Raw genomic sequence first — 25,527 nt, forward strand, 5'->3', positions numbered from 1 at the left:
CCTTTCAGGGGATATTCTCTTAATAGGAAACTTGTAGGAATATGAATTCCACTTTTGTCTATACATTTGTACACACTATACCGAAATATCAACATTTTACTCGACTGCGACTTAAACAGTAAGTAGGGTTATGGGTTTAAATACTGATAATCAGTACACCCTGTAGCTCAAGATACTGGACGGATTTTTTTAAATGACATATCGGTAGATTCCTCTTGCCCTTCGCAACCTGTTTACACTTGTTTTATTAAAGAAAAATCAATACAGCCGCCTCTAGAGGATGCCGAATATTAAATCATATTTTTACTTCTAGCGCCTAAACTATTGAGTTGATTTCAATGAATTAGACATCAGTAGATCCATAATTGGTACACGAGTACTATGCAATACAAGTTTAATAAAATAAATGAAGGAAAAATATTTAGGACTTAAAAATGAGACTGCAAAAACAGATTTTAGGTCTTAAATGGGGTTTAAACAATAGTGACAGTAATGAAATTTGACACCTACAATTTCAGGGATCCCTGTTTGCGTGTCATGAAATTGGAGCTTAGGGGACCACGGGGATCAAACGCCATCTTGATAAGTATAAGTCTTTTTTGGTTTTTCTGTTTTTCTCGGAATATCTGGGTTTAATTTGAATACTGTGTATGTATTTATTATTATACTGATAAGTATTTAAACCCATAACCTTACTTTCTGTTTAAGTCGCAGTCGAGTAAAATGTGAATATTGGCGTATAACGTGTACAAATGTATAGACAAAAGTGGAATTCATATTCCTACAAGTTTCCTATTAAGAGAATATCCCCTGAAAGGGTATAAGCGCTAAATCTGGATTTAGCTATTATTTTCTATAACATGATGCATTTTTTCCGCAAAGATATCTAGGACTTTTTTGTGTAGAATTTAAATTTGGTTGCTTACACCATATTTTCATAGAGAACATATATTTAGAGTAAAACGCAAATATCTCCAGGATGGTACACATTTTCCAAGATGGCTGCGATTCCTCGAGGTCCCCAAATGTCAAATAGTGTGGACATGAAAAAGAGACCTTTAATTAACATACATACCAAATTTCATATCTTTGGAAGGATTTCGAGGTTAGACTTAATTCGATTGTGCTATGATCCCATAAGATCTCCGTGAATAAAGTTTTTGAACGGAGCTCTAAAAACAAACTTAGTTCCAAAATTTCTCATTACTAATCTTTAGATACGGTAACGTGAATAAAACGAAATCTGATGTACTTAACATAGTTTATTTTTACAAAATGTATCCATAACCGTGTCAAAAAACAATAATTTTAGGTAAATAACACTTAATTGTACTTCTTAATTTTAATAAATATGTATGTAACAAGCTTTATGCATATAAACCTAGAAAAAACATATTCTTACACACATGTGTCTACCGTCGTGCCAGAATGAGAGAAAAAACTGACGTTTACGGGTGTATTTCATGATATTACCGGGTCCTTTTGACCCTTTGAACGCTTTACGTTATAAGCAAAAACGTCACTGACACGCCAAGGTCCCGGGCGCGAGGGAGCTAATGTAAACCTTACTTGAAAGTGTGAAGGTTACTTTGACAGCGTTCGTCATAAAACCTATAGTTGTCCATGCCGTCCATGGCGCCGTGAGCACGACTAGTGACGACGACTTTAGGTGTTCTTGGCGTTCAAAAGATTCAAGGAAAGTGACGACCAAGTGCGTAGTTTTGTCTCATCATTACAAGCTCTTCTTTATTAAAGGGGTATTCTCCTACTAGTCAAATCAGTTTCTTTTTTAGAACTCTCAAAACGAATTGCTAATATGGAATTTATATAAAACATTACACAATGACGTCACGGTCAACTCACCTACTTTTTATATTTCTATCCGATTTGTTAAATAGAACTTGTGTTTAAAAATAACTTCTCTCTCCATGTTTTTCTAATAATTATCTGGTACTTTATTTCATACATGGTGTTAAATAATTTATTTTAAATACAGCCGAATACCCTATACTGCCCAGTGGTTGGAAGACTGGCTCGATCCAGTGAGCTTAATTTACATTCGCTGATATATGAATAGTCAAGCTAGCATGATATAATGCGTTCAGTGATTATATGAAACACCAAAAATTCATCGACCGTATAAAGCCCGCTCCACACTCTCGACAAAACAACACGAGACTTGCCGAATACGAGTGTGTAGAGTGAGTATTCGTCTATGTTCGTATTGTCTCGCATAGGTATGTTCGTGTTGTCTCCGTTTCGTGTGGGTAAAATGGCCAACATCAAAATTCCTCTACACTCTCGGCGCGCTCCCGTCAGTCGCATACTAAATGCGTACGAACATAGACGAATACTCACTCTATATACACTCTCGTATTCGGTCGTCAGTTTGGTTGACGGATAGCATAGACTTTACGGCACAATCAACGAATCTTTGGCAAAACGATTACTCACTCATTTATTCATAAATTTCATAATATTCTGAAAATATTACCATCATCATCACAAACGCCAAACGAAAAGAAAATTTTATATCGGGATGACAGATGCTACGACAAGTAACGTGACTTTCAACACATTTACTTAAGGTTCGAATGGCCATTTCTATTAATACGATTGTCTTATTGGCTAGGCCTTCTGGTAAAAAATCAGCCTTGTACGACATTTCACCTCCTTAGCGAATCCTGCGCCTAAACTATTGCTGATATCGCTTCATTTTCCTTTCCAATTTCTTTTGTTTCTTTTCGCTCTGTTCCGTGTCCTGTGGTGCCTCTTGGAAGAACCAGGGGCCGAGGATGTAGGTCCAGAGGAGCCAGAAGGCTCGCAGCGGCAGCAGAACCAGTAGGAGCCAGAAATAGTTGGACGCGACGGCGAGCACGTGCGTAATGGATGCCAGGATCACTATGTCTTTCACGTGCCTGGAGATAATAAATACGAGTTTAGTATTTGAAACATAAGTCCATTCTTGTAATCAGCAGCAGAAGTAGCTAAGCGGGTTACGTGTTCAAAATGATCTCCACACGCACTTATTCTCTTAACCAAAAAATTGTGCAAGTTAGGTTGTTTCAGAGTTTATATATTTTTTACTTCTATTTTTATGCAACTCCATTTATAATAATTTCAATGAATATACATATATTTCTTATTGGTAAAATAATTATTTTAATATTTTACTTGGGCGAAGTTGGCTTGGCACCAACGCCGAAGTTAAAGTTCCCTATGGTAGATAGTTTTGCCAGCCCTAATTTTCAATGAATTGCATCATTGATAACGGAGTTTGGTGATAATGATAAGGTTAGTGTGTAAATCAAATTTCGTGAATGGTCACATGGTGTACGGACAGACAGTTTGTATTCTACACTTACTCTCCCATCCCACCCTCCATGTTCAAGTCGAGGCCCGGATCAATGAGCTGGCTGTTGTCTGCGTAAGTCGGCCGGCTGATGTACGTCATCATGCGGTAGCACCCGATGTAAATCACCAACACAAACACGTTCAGAAACTGAAAGAAGAAACGAGGTTTATTTAGATGTGACACAACTAGTCTCAAACTCAACTAACTTACGTCTTTTTAAAATAACTTGAGCTTGAGAATCAGCTTCAGGCAGTTAAAATGTAGACCATACCATTCATACCATAAAAAGTATGTTTAATGGTTTACCATCTTATACAAACATTGAAGATGACTATAGGGAACGTGCATCAACTCTTGGGGGCAGCACAGGCCCCCCTGTTTATTGGCGGGAATTGTAAATGTAAAGTACAATGTAGCCCACAAGATGGCAGAACCTACAATGCACAAGAAAAAGTTCGTAAACTGTAGAGGGTAGCACTTGCTTTGGCGTGAAGTGTCAATGTACAGTTTATGTTTCCGATTCAGGTCACAAGATGGCAGACCCTCCAACGCGCACGGCCCCTATAGTTGAGTTAGGTAGGTAGGCGGCGAGGACACGGCGCAGCATACCCTGGAGGAATGCCCAGCCTGGGCGGGGCAGCGCCGTGACCTCATGGCAGTGGTGGGGGACGACCTCTCCTTGCCGGCCGTAGTTAAGGCTATGGTCGCCGACGAGAGGTCGTGGAAAGCGGTCCTCTCCTTCTGCGAGGATGTAATGTCGCAGAAGGAGGCAGCGGAGAGGGAACGGGAGGCCGACCCAGCCTCGCACCCGATCCGCCGCAAGCGCGCAGGGGCTCGGAGGAGGGCGTATGCCCATCTCCTCCCCCCCACCTAGCGAGGTCTGGGCAGCGGCGCGGGGGCGTCGCTGCCCATTACATAGGCCTCGCAGAGAAGGCGTGCGTGGTGTGCCCACGCGCCTTCTGAGGAGGCAGGGCTAGAAGTTACTCCTTAGCCCCCCCCCAGAGAAGGGCCCGCTGCATGTGGTAGTGGCGGGCGGCGCCGGCGTGGTCACGGTTGCGTACTTAAGAGAACCCGTGGCCACGCCCCATTGGCGGCGCGCAGGCATACCGTTGGTTTTTTAGTGGGTAGTGGCGCCTTTAGCCGAGTCCCACATAACCTGCACTTTCCGAGGGTGTGGGTAAGCATAAAGCATTTTTCCAACGAAAAAAAAAAAAAAAAAAAAGGTAGGTACTTACGAGTACCACGAATAACAACCGTAAGTAACATAAGAAAACCGGTAAGTAAACAAGTAACTTGTAATTACAAGTGCGAAAATACACTTTACGGTTAAAAATATGTTTAATTTCTTAGTTAATATCTCTTACTTAGTTGCTATGTGTGGTGGGATAAAAGGATACTTCTCATAAGTTTCAAACACTACTTTCATTTCATTTATTTATTTCAATATGTGGTATTTTCTATAAAAAGGGACCTTATTGTCGATGACGCTTACGCCATTATTAACGATGCTCCGATATAAATACAATGACGTGCGACGCTGTGCGGCGTAAGCGCCATCGACAATAAGGTCCCTTTTCATAGAAAATGCCTCATATAAATTTACAGTATTTAACCTAGCTCCAAATGTATTTAACCTAGTTCCATGTAACCTAGTTAATGTGACTGTATTTCTGATGTACCAATCAATATTTCTCTAAAATTTATAGGCGTTGGAAACAGACCTGGCTTGTCACCGTAAATAATAAATGGCGCTTGTTGATAAATGGCGCTTGTGGACAAGTCATTAAGTCTATTAACGAGCATAGACTGTGTGTGTAAGTACTAGCTTTGCTGACGCAAATGTCGTGGTGATGATACTGCTGATGCATAGTAGGTATGTTTCTTCATTTACCACACATGCTTTATTCTAAAATATGTCATCTAATCTATTAGTGTTAATTTAATAAAAATGGGTCTCTTTCTAAGGAGATGTCCATATAAACTAATATTTTTTTGCTTCTGTGTTCCTCTAGATGTCTAGACACTAGAGTCTAGAGTATAATTAGTAGCAGCAAGTCACTCAGTTTAATATTTTTACCTTTCCTATAATAGAAAGGAGGTAATTTAATACTTTTAGGGTGAGAGGCTGTTTGCGTGTTTGTATATACAAATGTATGTTCGAATATATCTCCTATTATTAAATAGGTTTTAATTGACCAGTTAGTTGTTGGGGCATTCCATGAGCTCACCCATATAAACACATAATATTTTGTTGCCTCCATTTTTTCAATGATTCAAGTTGATGATTATTTACAGAGCATTTTATCATTTATTGTGACAGAAAAATCTCCTATACCCGCTATTCTTCAGAAAATTCGAGTTTGTACGGGACAATGGTAGACAATTTCGTGGAGTGCTCCTTTTTAGGGTTCCGTACCCAAAGGGTAAAAACGGCACCCTATTACTAAGACTTCACTGTCCATCTGTCTGTCTGTCCGTCTGTCTGTCACCAGGCTGATACTCATGAACCGTGATAGCTAGACAGTTGAAATGTTCACAGATGATGTATTTCTGTTGCCGCTATTACAAGAAATACTAAAAACAGAATAATTGTTTTTTTTAGTGGGGCTCCCATTTAACAAACGTGATTTATTTTTTTGCCGTTTTTTGCGTTTAATGGAACCCTTCGTGCGCGAGTTCGACTCGCACTTGGCCGGTTTTTTAAAAATTGTCAGGGATTATTACACTTAAAAATGATAGTAAATATAATTTCTCATCTGTCAATTCAAGTCAATCAAGCTTTTGCAACAACAAAAAATTATGAATTTACAACCAAGTAATCAAAAAATTACGAAAATAAAGGTACAGTATTAGGGAATCTTCGTTTTCTAATACAAACACTAAATATAGTAAAAGTGAAAATATGACCTTGGACCTGGTACAATATTCACTTAAAATATTTCATTAAATTTCAGTAAATTCAATTACAGGTTAGGGTCTTAGGCGTAAAAATCATTTGAGAAAATTCATACTATAATAATACATACAGAATTCCCTGGAAATCAACCATAAGCACTTGAGCAGGCAATCAGGTTAGCATGCCCAAACTTGAGTTTTATAGCACTGACGGGTGTAAGAATACTTTATTTTCAAAGTAAATAACTTTAGAAGAATATTTTCAATCGGCAGCCTTATATAGGCTTGTATTCTTTTCAGAACAAACTATTATTGCTCTGGAAATATTTATCAGCTGATTCTTATTTTGTAGGAACAGCTACTATCAGGATGACCACAGCTTGGCAATAGATACCCCAGTAATTCTACAGTGAGTAAATAGTTATTACCTGATTCTTATTTTGTAGGAACAGCTACTATCAGGATGACCACAGCTTGGCAATAGATACCCCAGTAATTCTACAGTGTGTAAATAGTTATTACCTGATTCTTATTTTGTAGGAACAGCTACTATCAGGATGACCACAGCTTGGCAATAGATACCCCAGTAATTCTACAGTGAGTAAATAGTTATTACCTAACCTAACCCACTTTTCTAGTAGCAGGAACTATTATATGTATAATCCGTGGTAGCAGTTGGTTTCTGTGAAGGTCGCAGTTCTAACCTAACCTAACCCACTTTTCTATAAGCAGTTGGTTTCTGTGAAGGTCGCAATTCTAACCTAACCAACTTTTCTAGTAGCAGTTGGTTTTAGTGAAGGCCGCAGTTCTAACCTAACCTAGTCGACTTTTCTAGTAGCAGTTGGTTTCAGTGAAGGTTGCAGTTCTAACCTAACGCATGTTTCCAGTAGCAGTTGGTTTCTGTAAAGGTCGCAGTTCTAACCTAACCTAACCCACTTTTCCAGTAGCAGTTCAATTTTGAGAAGGTCGCAGTTTTAACCTAACCTAAGCTACTTTTCCAGAAGCAGTTGGCTTCTGTGAAGGTCGCAGTTCTAACCTAACCTAATCCACTATTCTAATAGCAGTTGGTGTCAAACAAGTAATCATCGAATGAAATGCACGCACACAAATGGACTGATTTTGCTCCGGCTTTGAGTTTTCAAATAAAACATAACCCACTTTATTATATCAGATTACCATTCCTTTAATATGCATACGTCTCAATTAAATTGCTTAGGGACATGTTTATTTTTGCCAACCAATTTTTAAATCTTGCTGACCAAATAATAATTTTGCAACTAGTCAACTATTTACTAAGCAGATAAATTATAATAGATGCAGATCAATATTGGTAATAATGTATACCATTTGTGAATTATTTGCTGAACAAAAGTTGTAGCTCGATTTTTATTTATTGCCAGCCAAATTTTTGTATGCTGTCTAAATGATTTAATGGCAATTTTTTTTGCAGATCAGTTTTAAAAACGGCTTATCATTTAATTACTTTCCTTTGTTTTATAAGGGGGCATATCATTTAATTACTTTCCTTTGTTTTATAAGGGGGCAAAGTTGTTGTTTAACCGCTCATGCTAATATTGATACCCGAGCAAGCAAAAGATTCCAAACTTGAACCACTCTAGCACAGCGAGTGTTCAAAAAATGGAATCTTGATCGTTGTGAGGGTTTCAAAGCACCAGGGTTAAACAAAATTTGCCCCCGAGTGAAACACAAAATTTTCCACCACACCAACCCGAAGAAAATATTAGCTGTAAGATATCAAACAAAATCAAACCAAATCCAAATTAACGTCATTAAATATTTATAATTCAAAATCAATTATTTTAAAGACAATTCTAGCTAACATAAGGAAACAACTCACAATTTGCATCTGATTACTTTACCCCACATGTGGATAAAATGCAACTATCAGTTTTTGAACAATCAAGAGAGCCTTTACCAGCTGGTATGGTGAAAATGCTTATTTACTATTGTTTTTAAGAAAATACATGCCTATATAACCTCATTTAAATTAACTTACAATGATCCATCCAGTGAGTTGATCGTAGTACAATGCGCCAGTAAAAATGCCGTAAAACGCACTCGCAGCTAAGGCCATATTGCGGTAGAAAAGAACTGTAGCTATATTCTCACTGAGGATTTGCTTGGCACCTTTTGTAGGCGCCTTTTTTGGTGGCTGGAAAAAGAAATCAATCAATTAAATGTGGGTAAACTTCACTATTCACTAAGTATTTCTTTCTGTTGAAAAATTGTCTAGGGATATAATCGTATTAGATAAAAATATCTCATCAGAAACACGTGTCACAACATTATTAAGCTGGTTTTAATTCATTATTAAGCTGGTTTTAATTCATTAAATACAAGAAATATGATAGGTACTTACCGGAGGCATTTTGTAACAAAGTTTTCTTCCTTCGTTTCCTTCAATAAAACACTGCTAACTCGCACTATAGTAGACTTAAGATAAGGGTTTCTTGTTAATTGTATTTATTTACAGCTTAGTTAGATATTTCAATGCACTTCTATTTTGTATTAAATAAAATAACCTCATGTAATCAACGATATGATCTTTTTACCTATTGCCCTATTGGCAGTATTGGCAATTTTTGATGGATGGAATAGACGTGACGTCCTTAACTGTCATGTCATGTCATTGCACCGTGGAAGTTCGTTCGGAAATCATATTAGAAATCCTCCAATTTATTATTTTATCTTACAGCAATTTTTAATTGAAAATAATGAAAATCATTCATTTAGCATAAGTAATGCTTTAATGGCTTTAGCAAACATAATCACTGCTTTAACTTTTGCGTAGACATAATAAGATTACTCTGACCTGCTAGCATGAGTTGCGTTCTCGCGTGTGACTCCATACATCTAGCGCGACTTCAAGTATGAACTCGCGCGCGAGAATGCAACTCATGCTAGACCGCCAGGAACTAGAAATTGTAAAGTTCATGTAAAGTAGAAATATAAAAAAACCGACCAAGTGCGAGTCGGACTCGCGCACCGAGGGTTCCGTACTTTTTAGTATTCGTTGTTATAGCGGCAACAGAAATACATCATCTGTAAAAATTTCAACTGTCTAGCTATCACGGTTCATGAGATACAGCCTAGTGACAGACAGACAGACGGACAGCAGTCTTAGTAATAGGGTCCCGTTTTTACTCTTTGGGTACGGAACCCTAAAAAAATGATGTGGGTTTAGTGCTTGGTTTAGTGGCTCTTGAAAAACGCTGCTAGACCATACTTCTTTAAAAAAAACGCTGCTCTATTATTGGTTAATGTTACATACGTCACACGTACTGGGCGAGACGTGCCAATACGAAGCCCGAACTCTTTCTCTGTCAGAATCATTGATTCGTTTTGAGGTAAATGCCTCTAGTGTTCTGAGTTGCGAGTTGAGACAGCGATTTTACTTATTGATTTTGAATAATACGTCTGACTGTAGGGAAAATTAAGTCAAATTCCTAATACACTTGCTTAAATTTTAAGTCAAGTCGTAGATATTTGACAAATTCACTTGTTTCTAAAATGTGAAATTACTTTACTGTATACTTCTAGCCTAGTTTCAATCTTAAGTTAAGTTTCTATTTTCTTTTCTATGAAGTCATTTCATTAAACTCAAAAGGGCTTGTGGTTGTGATATGAGCAGGAAAAGTTTTTGGACATAGTGTTATTTAGAAATATATACCAAAACTGGTAAGTAAATTGGATTGGATATGTATGAAGTTACTTTACCGTTTTTTGTTTAAATTTTGTTTAGTGTCTAACCTAGTCTAGCAAGTATTTATGATATTCAGGGTGTATTCACTGAAAATTATATTTCAGGCAATGCTATTTATTTAAAATAGGTATACAAATTGTCATAGCTATTATAGTTCTTCTGTAGGTACTTTTCGGTAGCAGGTAACATGTATAATGCAGAGGCAACTGTTATATTATTAAGGGTGATGATTATAGGCCTAATGCATAGTTATTAGTAAGAATATTATAGCATATCAATATTGTAAATAAATAGGATAAACAATATTTTTAAAGTATAAGACACATGTAAAAAAAGAATACTGTCCAATAGAATGTTCGTGTATTGATAATCATTACACCTTGTAAAACAAAGTCCCACACCGTGTGCATATACCGGGTGTTTCCTGTAACAGGAGCAATAAATTAAGCTGTAGGCTGTACTCAAACTGACCAACATTTGTTCAGCAACTTTTAAAAATAACTTGTGTTTTGATTTTCATTACACTTTAAAGTTTATTCTAAGATGCAATGTATTGCAAAATTTGTTATGTTTAAAGGGTGACAAGCAACGTCAAACACACATATGGCAGCGTACATTGAAAATAATATTTAATTAGTATGAAAAAGGCATAATCTAAAAATTTCATAATTTTAAAAAGTTGCTGAACAAATGTTGGTCAGTTTGAGGCGTACAGCCTCCAGTTTAATTTATTGCTCCTGTTACAGGAAACACCCGGTATATGTTCCGATATACTCAAACTACTGAAGGATTTTCATGCGGTTTTCACCTATCAATTAGAGTAATTCTTGAGGAAGGTTTAGATGTATAATTTGTTAAGGTTTTGTGTAAATATGTTTGAATGCCACAGTAAATATGTTTAAATGCCTATAGGATTGATTTGCCATCCCACTAGTTGCAATATACAGCAGAGCAAATGATATCATTACACATAAATATTTGTTAATTAAAGTGCAAATTGCTTTTTCATCCACATACAGTCTTCTTAATTAATGGACATACATTGCTAATGAAAATGACCATTAAACAAACTATGAAAATATTAATCGTCCCAAGTGGACGTGGGTGATTCCAAGGTAAATTTGACAGGATTTTTACCCTTGTTGTCTATTCACCTTCATATTGAGGTCTCAAATCCACGAAGCCCATTCTTTCTTGTGAAAGGAAGCCTGTGACCATCAATTGTATTTGATGGTGATGATGATCTGCTGCCAATTTGCGAATTGAAATTTTACTGTGAGAATTGCATCTAATGGTACAGTCAGCATCGAAAGTAGCATATCAAACTACGCGTCAAATGTCTACCATTCTCTCATAGCTTAAGGAAAACAGATATATCTCTACTTATAGAATGATTAAAATGTGGCAGATACTTTAAAACTGGAACTGCATAGTTATATCTGTTTATAGAAGAGTATGCCACCGTTGAGGCAGATACTTTTGGTGCTTTATTTTATCCACTACTCTTGATGCTGATTGTACTTCCTCATGAATGAGGGTCGCGACCACATGAGGTCATTGTTTTGTGCACCGCCGTCCTTATAATAGCCATGTGTGTAGATCCCTGGCAGGTCTTCTTTATAATATCCATCCAGCGAATTGGTGAATGTCCACTACCCCTCTCCATCCACCATGCCAACCACAATGCGCTTGTGACGATCAGAGAACCTGATGTTCTTGCAATACAACAAACACAACAAAACAAATACAAATCGTCAGTTAACAGTAAGGAAAAATGTAAAATGATTAGGACTGATTAAAAGTTCTTGGATTACGGCCCGGCCACGACACCGCGCGGCGGCGGCAGCGGCGAACGGCGGCCATAGGTTAGAGCGAGACACAGCGATCGGACCTTTCGTTCCCACCTATGGCCGCCGCTCGCCGCTGCCGCCGCCGCGCGCGCTGTGCGCTTCTGCGCTTCGACCAATAGAATCACTTCATTTGTTTTCCTCGCTCGCTCAGGGTGCAGTGATGGCTCGCAACGCATCCTCCCACATCTCTGGTCGAAATACACCCTTAAGGAGGTTTGGAGTGAAATGGCTTTTGAAATAACCCTGAGAATGATATTATTTCAATATGAATTAATTAATTAATAAGGTGCAGTAACAACGTGTCTCAGTAATTAGATAATACCTAAATGAATTTTAAGTTTGTGCAAAGCGAATTGCCATTGAACATGAAAGGCTGCAGCGCTAATTTTTATTGTTTTACATTTGATAGAAAACAAATTTAACCTTTATTTTTTTATTTTTTTTTATTTTATAACTAAACATTTTCATAAATGCATACTTTGTTTATTATTCTCTTTGTTTTTTAAACCACTTTATATGCTTTAATATCATATCATAGATGTTGCTATATAAATTTGTAAAAAAAAAACACTTTTACACTAGTCATTTTTCACATACCATAATGTTAGAATAGGAAATGAATGTCTTAGGTACATTAAGTAGAAGTTTCAAGTGTAAACCTGGCCTGAGTTAGCCAGTAAAGAAAACGCAAACTTTTTACATTTGTAGGTCTGGGACTATGATTCGCGAGATGTTCGTAAGTTCAGACGAGGAGGACCTCGAGAGTCCGTGTGACATCGACCCGGAGCGCGCCGGCCTCACGCGGCCCAACCGCGACATGCACAACCGCTGCTGCGGTGGCAAGGCCTGGTGCATTAAGGTACTTTTCTCAAACATGCTATGTAATATTGATATTACGTTCTTTAATTAGGCTGGGAAGTATCACGTTTCAGGCGCGGCTAGACGAGAGGTCTGTAATGAAATTTCATACAAAGTTGCAGGCCTAGGCCGGGAAGTGGCTTTTTTTTATTTCTATTTCACATATAATTGTGGCACAGCATCATGGCATTCAGCCATTTAAAAAAAACTATAAGCAATATTTGCTTTTTGGTTCGTTTATGACATTCACGCCTATTAAAAAAAAACAATAAACGATATTTGATTGATATATATAGTTGGTCAAGCAAATCTTGTGAGTAAATAAGAACAAAAAAAACTATACTCATCCTTTTCTTTTGGGTGTTAGTACGTGTAAGACAAAGATAGTATGATTCTCTCTGTTTATGTTTGAAATAAGACAGTCCTCTGACAAACTATATACCTAAATTAAACGTTTGGGAAAAGCACTATACATACATCGGCGTGAAAACGGGTTGTCGGCCTCATAACTATCCGGCCTCACTACGTTCGACCGTATATTCTATTCGGCCGGCAACCCCTTCCTTCCCGGCCTCTGTAGTAATGTACTATTATACGCGTCAGCTTGGAAGTCCCCATCAGTGCTACATTACTGTCCGCGCGCGAATTCCGTGCACGGCTGAGGAATGTTAGGAATGTTGGGCGTCATGACAGAGTAGTGTTATTTTGTACGTACGGGCGCAGCGCACACCCTCCCACTTCCTCGACCTCCGAATGCAAGGAATTGGCGCGCCGAACTGTAGGTACACAACACAATGCACATGTCGCAGATGACATGTCTTGCAAACAACATTTACATCTCTGTGGAGAGGAAATAAATATTTTCGACCTCTTGTTGTTTATCTGAAATTTAACGTAGGTTTATCTAAAACCCTTGACATTGCAACATTATGTATACCATCAAGCTGATCATGCGCATGACAATGAAAACCGAAGATGGCTATGGAAAGCATGTGATATAAAAACACAATCTCATAGAGTTTGTGATCGTTAGTACAGTTTAGACAAGTAGTAGATGAAATAAAACTACCGCGCTCGTGGTCAACGGGTGACCCGTTGACCACGAACGCTGTAAAGAGTTCGAAACGTCGGGATGTATTATAAATTCAATATACGCGATATAATCCGTTTTCATAGTTTTATTTCATGAGTAACTATCGCGGTAACCGAAGACAACATTAAGTAGTAGATGACTGTTAAAAGAGAGTGATACTCGTATCAAAATAACATTTTTGTCAAAGAAAATATTGTTTGTAGTTCCATCGAAAGACTGCACACATTCTTATTTTGCTTCAGGACATATGCGGTATAATATGCGCGGTGCTAACATGGATGCTGATCCTATACGCGGAGTTCGTGGTGATGATGGTGATGCTGCTGCCCGCCGTGTCGGCCTACCCGCTCTACAGCTACGTCAATATATTCCTGTTCCAGAGCCTGGCCTTCCTGGCGTTCGCGAGCCATCTCCGCACCATGTTCACGGACCCGGTAACTTACGATACGATACTTTCTCCTTACTTACTTTTATTAACCCCCGATGCAAAAAAGAGTGTCTACATGTGTCATCCTAGCACTCAAACGGATGTACCGATTTCGATGCGGTTTTTTTCACGTGAAAGCGAGTTTCCTTGCGGTGGTTCTTAGCTATGTTTGATGGAGCAGATTAAAGAGTATCAGCTCTTTTCCAAAATGATGTAAGGCATTTTGGCATAAAATTGATTTTTTTGGCATATAGCGTAGTCAACTAGGAACCCTTATAGTTTCGCCATGTCCGTCTGTCTGTCTGTCCAAGGCTTTGCTCCGTGATCGTTAGTGCTAGAAAGCTGCAATTTGGCATGGATACAGTCGTACTATAAAATCTAAAAATAATAATAATTAGGGTACCTACCCTGACCCCTACACGTAGTGGGGGTGTAATTTTTTTTTGCAAATTAAAATGTAAGATAAAAATTGCTTATTTTACTTAATATCTCTAAAATAGTTTCATTGGCTGAATAATTAATGCCGTTGGCTATTAGCAGCTCTAAAACGAAAAAGTAAAAAATTAAAAGAGGCAATCCCGCTGATTATACTTTAAGTAACAATTTTAAAATTACTGCAGTTTCCTAAAATATGTAATTAATATGGCAATTTAATGTTTTTCGCTACGGATTATTATGAGTATTATGACCAGACATGCAGTCTCCGATTGAGAGTAAGTTTGCCTTGTCTTTTTGGTTTCCTCGTATTCAATATAAAAAGAATAGATTGTGTAACTCAGGTGAAAGGAAAGGGCCCCAAGCATCATTTCAACCCTTTGTTAATAATCTTCTATACTAATAGCTCCAGTTTAGCCTATTGTGACAGAAGGGTAACTACGGAACCCTACACTGAGCATGGCCCGATATGCTCTTGGCGGGTTTTTTAAATATTTAACCGACTTTAAAAAAACAGGTTCTCAGTTTGACCCGTATGTTTGTATGTATTTATGTATGTATGTATGTATGTATGTATTATCTCGCGTTTGGCTGAACCGATTTTGATGCGGTTTTCAGAAAAGTGTTTGTTACATTCTGGAACAGGTTTTAGTATACATGAATGGTTTGAAAAACCAATTGGACCCGGTAGGTGGCGCTGCTACGTAGGTGGGTTGTGGGAGTGGGAGTGGAAGTGGGTCTATAACCTATTTTTATTTAGTGCAAATCGCCACACTGTGATTATAACAACCAAAATTGTCAGCTTTGATTGACCTAAGGAACAATCGTGCCAAGCGGCATCGCCTGAGACTAAAGTGCATACCGCTTCATACATTTACTGCCCTTACTTACCCTACTATTGTACTTACCTCAATGAATGTTAGCATACTTTAAAAACTATAGGTCCTATCTACATACATCCAAAGAATGTTTTGTAGATATTTTTTTATAGTAGATTGTATGATTAGGGAATAAAACGATCCATTTTAGGCGAGGTGTGCATATAGCTACCCGAGCCAGAACGGCGAGGGTCGATAGGCACAGCGAGGTTAAAATGGGTTTATTACCGAGTTATACAATCTACTTTTCACTTTGAATAAAAAAAAAACAACAGGTATGTACTTATTTTATATTTTATGAAATATTAAAAGTACAATTGGTACAATTTTTAATATGTAGAGCTATGTTTTTCCCGGGTAGATTAATTGTATTCTGAGTCACTTGGGGAGGCGAAAGAGGTATTCCGGGCAGATTTATTGAATTCTGATTCGATTCGGGAGTAAATGTAGGCAAAATCAAAAATATGTATACATATTTTCCCTAGGGACTAAAATACGATTTTTGCCCCGCTTTGCAGGCCTAATAACTTAGAGCATGAGAAGTGAAAACATTATTTGCTTCCAAACAGAACAAAAAATACGAGTAGTTAGTATTTATTTAATTTAATAGTTTATTATATTGTACTACCGCTAGGCAAAGTGAAATGAGTCAGTTGCATCGGATTCATAACCAGTTTATAATATATTACGCCAACATGTATTTAACGTAATTTTATATAGTCAATATTTTATAATTTACATGAGTAGAGGTTGTATAAGTCGTAAACATAGTTGCGATATACTTAACTACAAACAACAACCCTATAAAACCCATTTCTTATTACTCTGGAGTGTACCTTTACAATTATAATAATTAATAACATGTCGTCATCATATCAGCCGAAAGACGTCCACGGTATTGTTAATAGAGCGATACAAATATTTAGGGTAAAAACGGGACCCTATTACTAAGACTTCGCTGTCCGTCCGTCCGTCTGTCACCAGGCTGTATCTCATGAACCATGATAGCTAGACATGCAGTTGCAATTTTCACAGATGATGTATTTCTGTTGCCGCTATAACAACAAATACTAAAAACAGAATAAAATAAATATTCTGATTCTTCTGTTCTGATTTAAGTGGGGCTTCCATACAAGAAACTTGATTTTTTTGCCGTTTTTTGCGTAATGGTACGGAACCCTTCGTGCGCGAATCCGTCTCGCACTTGGCCGGTTTTTATATTTTGATAAAACTTGTCTAACTTTCCTTAAAACGTTCCAGGGCGCGGTACCAAAAGGCAACGCCACCAAGAAGATAATCAAACAGATGAGTTTCCGCGAGGGCCAAGTCATCTTCAAGTGCACGAAGTGCTGCAGCATCAAGCCGGAGCGCGCGCATCACTGCTCGGTGTGTCAGCGGTGCATCCGCAAGATGGACCACCACTGCCCCTGGGTCAACAACTGCGTGGGAGAGAATAACCAGAAGTACTTCGTGCTTTTCACGGTCAGCAAATACATCCCTAAATACATATATTTTGTTGTGAACAGCAAGTAGTTTAGCCTAATTACAAGGCTTTGAGCCGTAGACTACACCTTTAGTTATGTGGCGAAGCGAAATACGAAAAAAAAGCTTGCCTAAGGCCAAGCACGCACTACGACTTTTTGTCGTGCGTATATTTTGTCGCAGAAATGCAACGTATGTGTTTATATGTCAGTGCGCGCATATACAACAAAAATATATACAGGGTGATCTTAGCCATTGGACAAACCCTGAAATCCAACGTAGGGTTAGTTCTCAGGAATTCTCTAACGTTAATATTTTTTAAATTAGAACCAAAGATAAAAAATAAATGTATATTACAGCGCGATTCTAAAATCGTGTCGCAAAAATTAAAATCGTAGTGCGCGCTTGGCCTAAATGCCTATAGCATTCAGTTACTACACTGGCCTAAAAATTAAAACTTAAGTTTATCGTTTAAAAAAGCCATCATACGAGTAATTAAGGGACACAACATTGAAGCACACAACTTTGTTACAAACATGTTATCATGAATGTTAAACTTCATAAACAACTACTCGTATTCTCATGTCTCAAATATACACGTGCCCCAATTTTTTTTTATGAATGCAAAATCATTAATATCATTATGCATATACCTGCGCGACAATAATTTATCTTACTTTATTGATCATGTGAACTCTGCCACACGCTTTACATCATACGAGTAAGTAAGGGACACAACATTGAAGCACACAACTTTGTTACAAACATGTTATCATGAATGTTAATCTTGATAAACAACTTTTCACATGTAAATGTGTTTACACGTGCCCCAGAGTTTCATTTTATAAATGCAAAATCATTAATCATTATGCATTCAAACACTGATTCAAACATACCTGAGCGACAATAATTTATCTTGCTTTGATCATGTGAACCCTGCCACATGCTTTTCTACTTGCTGTATAGCTTTATAGTTGTAGTATGATATACATATTAAAATTTTTCCATTCAAATAAGCTCAAAATGATTGACTTGAGTCCATTCGTGGCAGTGGCTCGATCTTGATAGACCTTATAAATCTTACATAATACCTTACGTAGAAATTACAACGGCATTCCTTATCGCAGATTAAATGCAAAGTTTTAGGGTCGGTTGCCCAAAACCGTTTGTCCCCGTTAACCTTTTGGACGCCAATGACGGATATGTCGCCACCGCAGGTCCAACGCTAAAGAAGGATTAATTGGTCAAAGACCACAGAGCAACATAGACTTACGTGCATGTGCATTTAAGTTTTGACACTTCGGTGACGTGGCGTCCGAGTGACAGCTTTTGTGTTTGACACGGCGTCGAGAAGGTTAACCCTTCATAAGGCATAAGGGTGTCAGAAATTGACCCCTATCAAAATTGAACCCTATCACTTTTAAATAAAGTTCAAAATCAGATGGGAAATATATTCCCTTCTTTGACAAGCCACAGAAGACAGGTTATAAATGGTAAAAACGTTCACTAAATTTAGGTTGAATCAAATTAAAATATTTTCTAAAAATAATTTAATTTCTTCTAATACAATAGTAAATTTTAGTTAATTGCTAATTGCCGTTGTAATTGCGGTTCGTGCAACTGGCCCTTCAGCGGGATTTACATTGCGAAATTGGTGGCGTGAAATTGATTTCGTGACATTAGTTTTAACAACAATTTCACGCATGTTTCACGTGTATTTTAATATTTTCGTAACGCATGCATTAATTGCATGAAAGCAAATCAATTTCGTGCCCTCCGCAATTTTTTGGTGAACTTAGTGTCATGCAACTAATTTCGTAGTGTAAATGCGACGTGAAAAACTAGTGCCTGCGCCGCGCGAACGTGTAGCTTCGATGCTGATGTGGCCATGGTCACTGCGATACTGTGAATTTCACGACACTAATTATTTCACGAAATTACTTTCGCATATATCGAAACTACTTTCGTGAAACTGACACACAATGACGCATGACGCGTGTACAGTACAGACGTGCCGTTCACACATAGAATCGTAAATGATTTTTGATGTATGGCGTGTCCGCCCTGTGGCCGAGGTTTGCCGACCTCTGGTCTGATGTGTGTTGTTGTTACAGTTTTACATTGCGGCGATATCGATCCACTCGCTGGCGCTGTCGCTGTACCAGTTCGTGACGTGCATACGGCACGAGTGGCGCGACTGCAGCACGTACTCGCCGCCCGCCACGGTGCGTACACTTTACCTCACATATTTATGATCTCCATCCCTCCGGAGCACGGGATAACTTCGGACTGTACCGCGTCGCACAGCATTGCATGCAAGAAACCCACGTGTAATATGTCCCACTTTCTATGAGCACCTACCAAATGACATAAAAACAGTGATATGACGTTCAGACGCAAACTAAAAACCTTCTTACTAAAGAAATCCCTATACTCAGTGAAGGAATATCTCAAATTGAACTGACATTGACCAATTACATGTACCTAATGTAAATTGTTTTGTTTTTTATATTTTTAAGTTGTTTACTTCAATTTTTTTACATTTGACATGTGAATGTGACATCTCTATTTTTTTTGTATTTAACTTGACATTGTTTAAAAAGACAAATTATTTATTGATTGGTACTCTGTAGACTATGTTTGTATTTTTTATTGTTAAATATTTTTGACATTGTATGATTTGTTATATTTGAAAATTTGGACATGACTAATATTTTGTGATAGATTTATAAATTATAAACCATTGAATATATCTACTCCTAATTGGCAGGATTGCACAGAACTTAGTGCCAAAAGAGTATGTGCGGTTAAAGAGGTAAGGTAGTTAAACCGTTTTGGAGGCTCCTAAACTATAATATTAATTGAAATTGAATTATTTGCTTTGTATCCGACGATCGCTATACGATAAGTAATTACTATGAACATGGTACTGAAAGATAAATAGACTAAACTATCAAGTTATGTGACGAGAAAGGTAAAGTAAGGACGCTAAACATGAATAATTTCGTACATCGACCCGCCTGTTCCTATCTCAATCACATATCCGATATTAGATAAAGATCCGCAGTAGTTTAAAAAAAAACCGTATAATCTGAAAAAGTGTGTGTTGCAGGTTGTTCTACTGCTGTTTCTCATAGCGGAGGCGCTGCTGTTCGCCATATTCACCGTGGTCATGCTCGGCACGCAGTTGCACGCCATATGGAACGACGAGACGGTAAGTGTGCGAGCGAGACGAACGCCGCCAATGCTGGGAAGGGGAGAGAAGAAAAGGAAACTCGTACCCCCCGTACTTTTAAATAATAAATATTGAGAATCATCTATCTATCTATCTACGCGAGCGCGAACGACAGGCCGAAGCGCGCGTAATAGATATGATTCAATATAGATTGACGCGCCGATATGAACGGTCAGTTCAAGTATATACACAGTGCGTGTAATGTATTATGCCGATATAAGACGCCCTAGACTCTAGGGCCTAGACTGCTGTAGAAGCGCTGCGTAATGTAGGTGTTAGCTGTGATGGTGCCATTTCGCGCGCGCCCGAACAGCGCACGTTCCAGCGATGTACCGAGTGATGTGATATGTGATTCAGTGTAATATTACGTTTTCGAAATAGTAATGTGATATAGCATTTACTTTTTGGAGCACTGTCTTGCGCATGTCTTACTATGTACGAAGTACATCCAGCATTAATAGTATCGGATGAAACAACGCTCCAAAATCATCTGCCATCCGGGTTTTTTTTTCTCCAAAAAGAGATATTCTACATTCTACAGTTCGCGTCCTAAATAATCAGTCACAGTGTAATTGTAGGTACTATCTAATATATCAGAGAATAAACATTTCACGCGTACTCGTAGTCTGATCCGTTACTTTTGATGCTGACTGTACAAGATCTAAAAATATAGTCGATTTTAGCTCGACCGCGAACCGATCACACGCTATTAAGCGTGCGGTTTTTTTATGCGATAAACGCAATGCGTTTGCCGCACACCCATTTTACATCAGATAATCTAATGACACTATGTTGCTTTACGCGGTAAACTCAGCGGTAAGCGCATTGTAATTTTTCCTACATTCCGTTGACGCATGCGTTCAACGCGCTGCGTTTATCGCATAAAACAATCGCGCGCTTTATTGCGAAAACCACTTAGAGTTTAAACCAAGATAAGTCTGCAACGATTTTGATAGCACACGCAGTCACAGAATAAGTAATAGTATTATCATACAGAACGGCTATCAAAATCTTAGTCTAGCTCTAACATGTCTTTTGAGTTTGTTTGATATCGAAGATTAACTCGGCAATATTTAAACAGGGCATCGAACAACTAAAGAAGGAGCAGGCGCGGTGGGTGCGCAAGTCGCGGTGGAAGAACATACAGCAAGTGTTCGGCCGCTTCTCGGTATTCTGGTTCTCGCCCTTCACGCAGCCCTCCATCAAGACCAAGCTCGACAGCTACTTGTATAGCGTTTAACACCTCGACACTTTCATATGACAAAGTACACCTTTTAGCACTTGATATTTTTGCTAAATTACAAAGCGTTCACACGGTAGTGCGCGGTTTTGTCGCTGGCGACAAATACGCGGTCAAATGCGTTATGCGCACACGCGATAAATTTGTCTATAGAATGTACGCGGCGATGCGTGCGGCGAATGCAGGACTTTACGAGCCTATATAAACATTGTAAGATAATGTAATATTGCGCTTTCGCGGCGCACTGTTCTCAATCAATAACTTGCTATTGTAATCGATGCATCTCAGAATAAGCAATATTTTTTCATATTTGTGTGCAATAATTTTGCTAAGCGTGTTTTTTGATGCGTTCGTTTTGTGCATAAATTATGGTCGACAAACGCATGGAAGTGGGTAGAGTCGGAAACCGTTTAAAACAAAAGGAAAAATCTTATTAACATCACAAATTTAACTCTGCAATCAATACTGTATTTCAAATAGTATATAACAGTAGGCTTAGATTTAGGCACAGATCTTAATATTTAGACGACTGACTTGAAATTTTATGGAAATAATACTTGGACACGATCTTTGATGTAATTACAGCATCGTACAGGATGTAGTGCATATTTCTTTCCATCGTATTTTTTCGGAAACTTTCGTATTTGTAGTACTTTTTGTACCGAGACTGACTGAAATAGCAAGACACGTTCGTAAGTTTCCGTAAAAATAACATGGAAAATAATTAGGTTTGCACTAGATCTGTATTCAGATATTTTGAATGGTGGCACGATTGTCGGGTTTGGTTAATATTACATGCGGTCTTATTTAGTGTTAGAAAGAAATTCGAGCCTTTTGAGTCTATATTTAAAGACTTGGGCCCTGTATCAATAGCGTGTAATACAAATGGAAGTCCAAAAAGGGACTTCCACATGTATTACAAGGTTTACCACTTTTGATAAACGGGCCCCTTGACTCGTTTTATGAGACTCAGCAGTAAATAAAATATATAAAATAAACTTCCTTGTCTTTTAAGTCCCGAGTCTAGTCCTTTATTTAGTCTTTTTTAAGTGCAATTAAAAAAGACTCGAGCCTTCGAATAAAGACTTCGTCAACATTTTAATAGGTTTTATCTAACTGTAAAGAAAATAGCCGTTATCGTATGATTTGTGTATCTAACCCATGAATTTTACATGAAGCTATTTATAGTTTGAATTTTTTTGCAAAAAACAATTGAGTTTCAAATAATAAATAAAGATATAAAAGACTCGGGTCTTGAAAAGAACTCTAGTTACGACTTGATTATGAGAGTCTGAAAAACTGAGTCGAATTTTAACGCAGGGGACTCAAAGGACTCGTACCGTAAACAACACTAGTCTTAGGGTCGGTTGCACCAAACTGTTTGTCATCGTTAAAGAGTTCGCATTGTATGGAAAGTATCATAGTAAACCGCCGCGGCGCGCCGGGTGACGTTGATCAGTCTGTCAAGTGCGGATGGTGCAACTGGCACTTAGTACGGACTGACACGTCTTCAACACCACAAAAATGTTACCACAGTGCCTAACTCCATTGAGTATTATTTCAAAGTATGACGACTTATTCCATTATTAAATTATGTATACTGAAACTGCTTGGTCTTATTTTGCCAAGTAATCAAAGCAGATATGTTAAGTGCCTATATTATAAATAAAGTTGCAGTTACATGGGCGATTTACAAGCAATATCATTGGCCGGCGAGTCGGTCTCACCCACCAAGGGTTCCGTGCTTTTAAGTATTTGTTGTTATAGCGGCAACAGAAATACAGACAGATAGGTGGCAGACAGACAGATTAACAGAGAAGTTATAGTAATAGGGTCCCGTTTTTACCCTTCGGGTACGGAACCCTAAAACAATTTAGAATCGTTTCTAAAAAATTTTTTTTATCTTCCGGTTGGTTTTCTAAATAATTCATTACGTGCCTTCTATATCGGTCAATGACTGATAGAGTAATTAATATAGATAAATTATTTTAAAATCTGTTGGCGTGGTTATTTTATTACGTCAAAATTGCTAACTATCAGATATGTAATACATTCTCGCCCGTGTAACTGTTTAAGCAGACGATTCAATACAATAATATAACATTAAGGTGACCAATATTGTTTCCCGTGACGCGTTAACTAGGCTCCTTCAAAACATTTGCTATATCGACCATATATATTTATCTAAGTACAGTGTACATTCAAGTATGAATCAATTGAATGATTGAAGTGTGAGATGATTAGGGAACCAAATGTCTGCATTTACTATTATAGTGATAGGGACGCAAACCAACATTTTCTTGTCACAACGAGTGCAGTGAGCCAACAGTAGGCCTAGTAAATATTCAAAAGCCGAGTAGCTTTATTGACCGAATATTTGACTTGGCTGAGTAAGCTTTTTTTAACTTTACATACCGCGCCGTCGCCTGATAGCTGAATCTCTGCTGTGTACTAATTCGATTATGAATTGAGCTCGTCAATTTATGATTGTCTTCTTTTGTATTTAAAGCGCTACAAAAACGGTTTATAAATGTTTTTTTTGTAGTATTCTTTGGCTCGACAGACAGTTTCTTGGCTCTTTTTAGGGATATTTTTTTGTATATAGTTACAATTGACGGGCGAGCTGATTCCAAAACCGAATAAGTAAACTCGATACGTGTAATCAGGGCAATGGTAGTCAAGTCGCCTGCTGTTTGGTGCATATATTATATGAAATATTTTTGTATGAATAGTTTTAGTCACAAAACAATGTTACTAGGAAAACACACAGACATGAATGTAGTGGAACTCTAGCGAAGGGTATAAATACGCACTACACGTATGAAATGAAATGAAATTAAATTTATTATTCATAACACACAGTTATAGGTCAATACATAATTAGATTATTTCACATTTGGTATATTTAAGTACTTATTTTTAAGTATTAATTAATTAATTTATTAAAATACATTATATATATTTAATTACAAAAAATTATATTATTTATACTGCAAGAGGCAGATTGAAAAAAATCTTGATAATTATAAAAAAATATTCTCCTCGAGCCACGACTTCAGTCTACTTTTAAAGCTTTGGGCGGATGCTGCATTTAGTACTGTGCTTGGCAACCGATTATACACGGAAGGTCCTAGGTAGTATACTGATCTTTCCGTTTTGGCGAGTTTGTGCGAGATTGTACTTAGCCTATATTCATGTTCATTGCTACGCAAGTTGTATTTCGTATTCGTACCCCTGCGCTTGAACTCATCGATGTGTCCATAAGTGAACATGGCTACTTGGTACAGATAAAAGCAAGGCAGGGGTAGTATATGGAATTCCTTAAACAGCTCGCGTGCTAAGGCGTCGTCGGGCACGCCGGCCATTGCTCGGACTGCTCTCTTTTGCATCAAAAACACTCGCTGCCAATCCGAGGATCGGCCCCATAGCTCGGTGCCGTACGTTAGCAGCGAGTGGACCGTTGCGAAGTAACAGTCGCGCACCGCAGCCCGCCCAGCCGTGCGCGCCAGCCGCCGAAGCGCGAAGCATGCGCGCCCCAGCCGGCCGCATACCTCATCTATGTGAGTGTCCCACACCAGGGCGCCGTCAAGGTGAAAGCCGAGGAGACGCGTGCAGGTCACATGCTGTATCTGGGCATCGCCCGCACTTACCTTCAGGTTCTGTGTTGGATGCCCATTGAGTTTGAACGTGATAAAGCACGTTTTTTCTTTCTTGAGTGCTAAACCGTTCGACTTAATGTCACGGTAGTCTCCATAGCTTCGTTTCTTATCGCTGGGAGTGGACATGTAACGGTGGTAACATAACATAGACCATTTATGGTACCATACTAATACTACATGTTCAATGTTCATGGTTGTATTTCAATGTGTATTAAAAAGGGGCGCATAGCTTGAAGTATAACAAAAGCCTCAGCAGTAAACGTATGCGTTTTACGACAGTCCGTTGTCATTGCCACCAATTGGTAGTAAAAATATGATATAGAAGATTAATTTTTAACAAACAGAAACGTCTGCGAACGATGCTATTAAGAGTAGAATAAATTTAAAAGTGGAAAA

At 38.1% G+C, this 25,527-nt stretch overlaps 3 protein-coding genes across 3 annotated transcripts in view; 2 read left to right on the forward strand and 1 right to left on the reverse strand.

Moving 5' to 3' along the window:
- The window catches only part of LOC134754416 (triosephosphate isomerase), a 279,469-nt gene that overhangs the window by 74,590 nt on the left and 179,352 nt on the right, over window positions 1-25,527 (forward strand). The window lies entirely within an intron of this gene.
- LOC134754070 (transmembrane protein 208) lies at window positions 1,248-8,843 on the reverse strand. The gene is made up of 4 exons (XM_063690142.1): window positions 8,631-8,843; window positions 8,268-8,423; window positions 3,366-3,502; window positions 1,248-2,918 (listed from the first exon to the last, which is right to left on the reverse strand). Exons 1-4 carry the CDS (start codon window positions 8,637-8,639, stop codon window positions 2,696-2,698), a joined length of 525 nt encoding a protein of 174 aa, XP_063546212.1. The 5' UTR covers window positions 8,640-8,843; the 3' UTR covers window positions 1,248-2,695.
- On the forward strand, window positions 9,513-25,137 carry LOC134754390 (palmitoyltransferase ZDHHC3). Its single transcript, XM_063690695.1, has 7 exons — window positions 9,513-9,949; window positions 12,533-12,683; window positions 14,018-14,209; window positions 16,776-16,997; window positions 19,112-19,222; window positions 20,110-20,211; window positions 21,314-25,137. Exons 2-7 carry the CDS (start codon window positions 12,543-12,545, stop codon window positions 21,470-21,472), a joined length of 927 nt encoding a protein of 308 aa, XP_063546765.1. The 5' UTR covers window positions 9,513-9,949; window positions 12,533-12,542; the 3' UTR covers window positions 21,473-25,137.

Source organism: Cydia strobilella, chromosome Z, assembly GCF_947568885.1.
Source record: "Cydia strobilella chromosome Z, ilCydStro3.1, whole genome shotgun sequence".
NCBI lineage: Eukaryota > Metazoa > Arthropoda > Insecta > Lepidoptera > Tortricidae > Cydia > Cydia strobilella.

Excerpts from the sequence above, each read along its gene's own strand:
- LOC134754070 (XM_063690142.1), bottom strand. Across the intron at positions 3,503-8,267 it reads AACTCACTGGATGGATCATT|TTTCTGAACGTGTTTGTGTT; the intron begins GTAAGTTAATTT and ends TTCTTCTTTCAG. Across the intron at positions 2,919-3,365 it reads ATGGAGGGTGGGATGGGAGA|GCACGTGAAAGACATAGTGA; the intron begins GTAAGTGTAGAA and ends TATTATCTCCAG.
- LOC134754390 (XM_063690695.1), top strand. The coding sequence starts at position 12,543 with ATGATTCGCGAGATGTTCGTAAGTTCAGACGAGGAGGACCTCGAGAGT. Across the intron at positions 16,998-19,111 it reads AGTACTTCGTGCTTTTCACG|TTTTACATTGCGGCGATATC; the intron begins GTCAGCAAATAC and ends TTGTTGTTACAG. Across the intron at positions 20,212-21,313 it reads CCATATGGAACGACGAGACG|GGCATCGAACAACTAAAGAA; the intron begins GTAAGTGTGCGA and ends ATATTTAAACAG.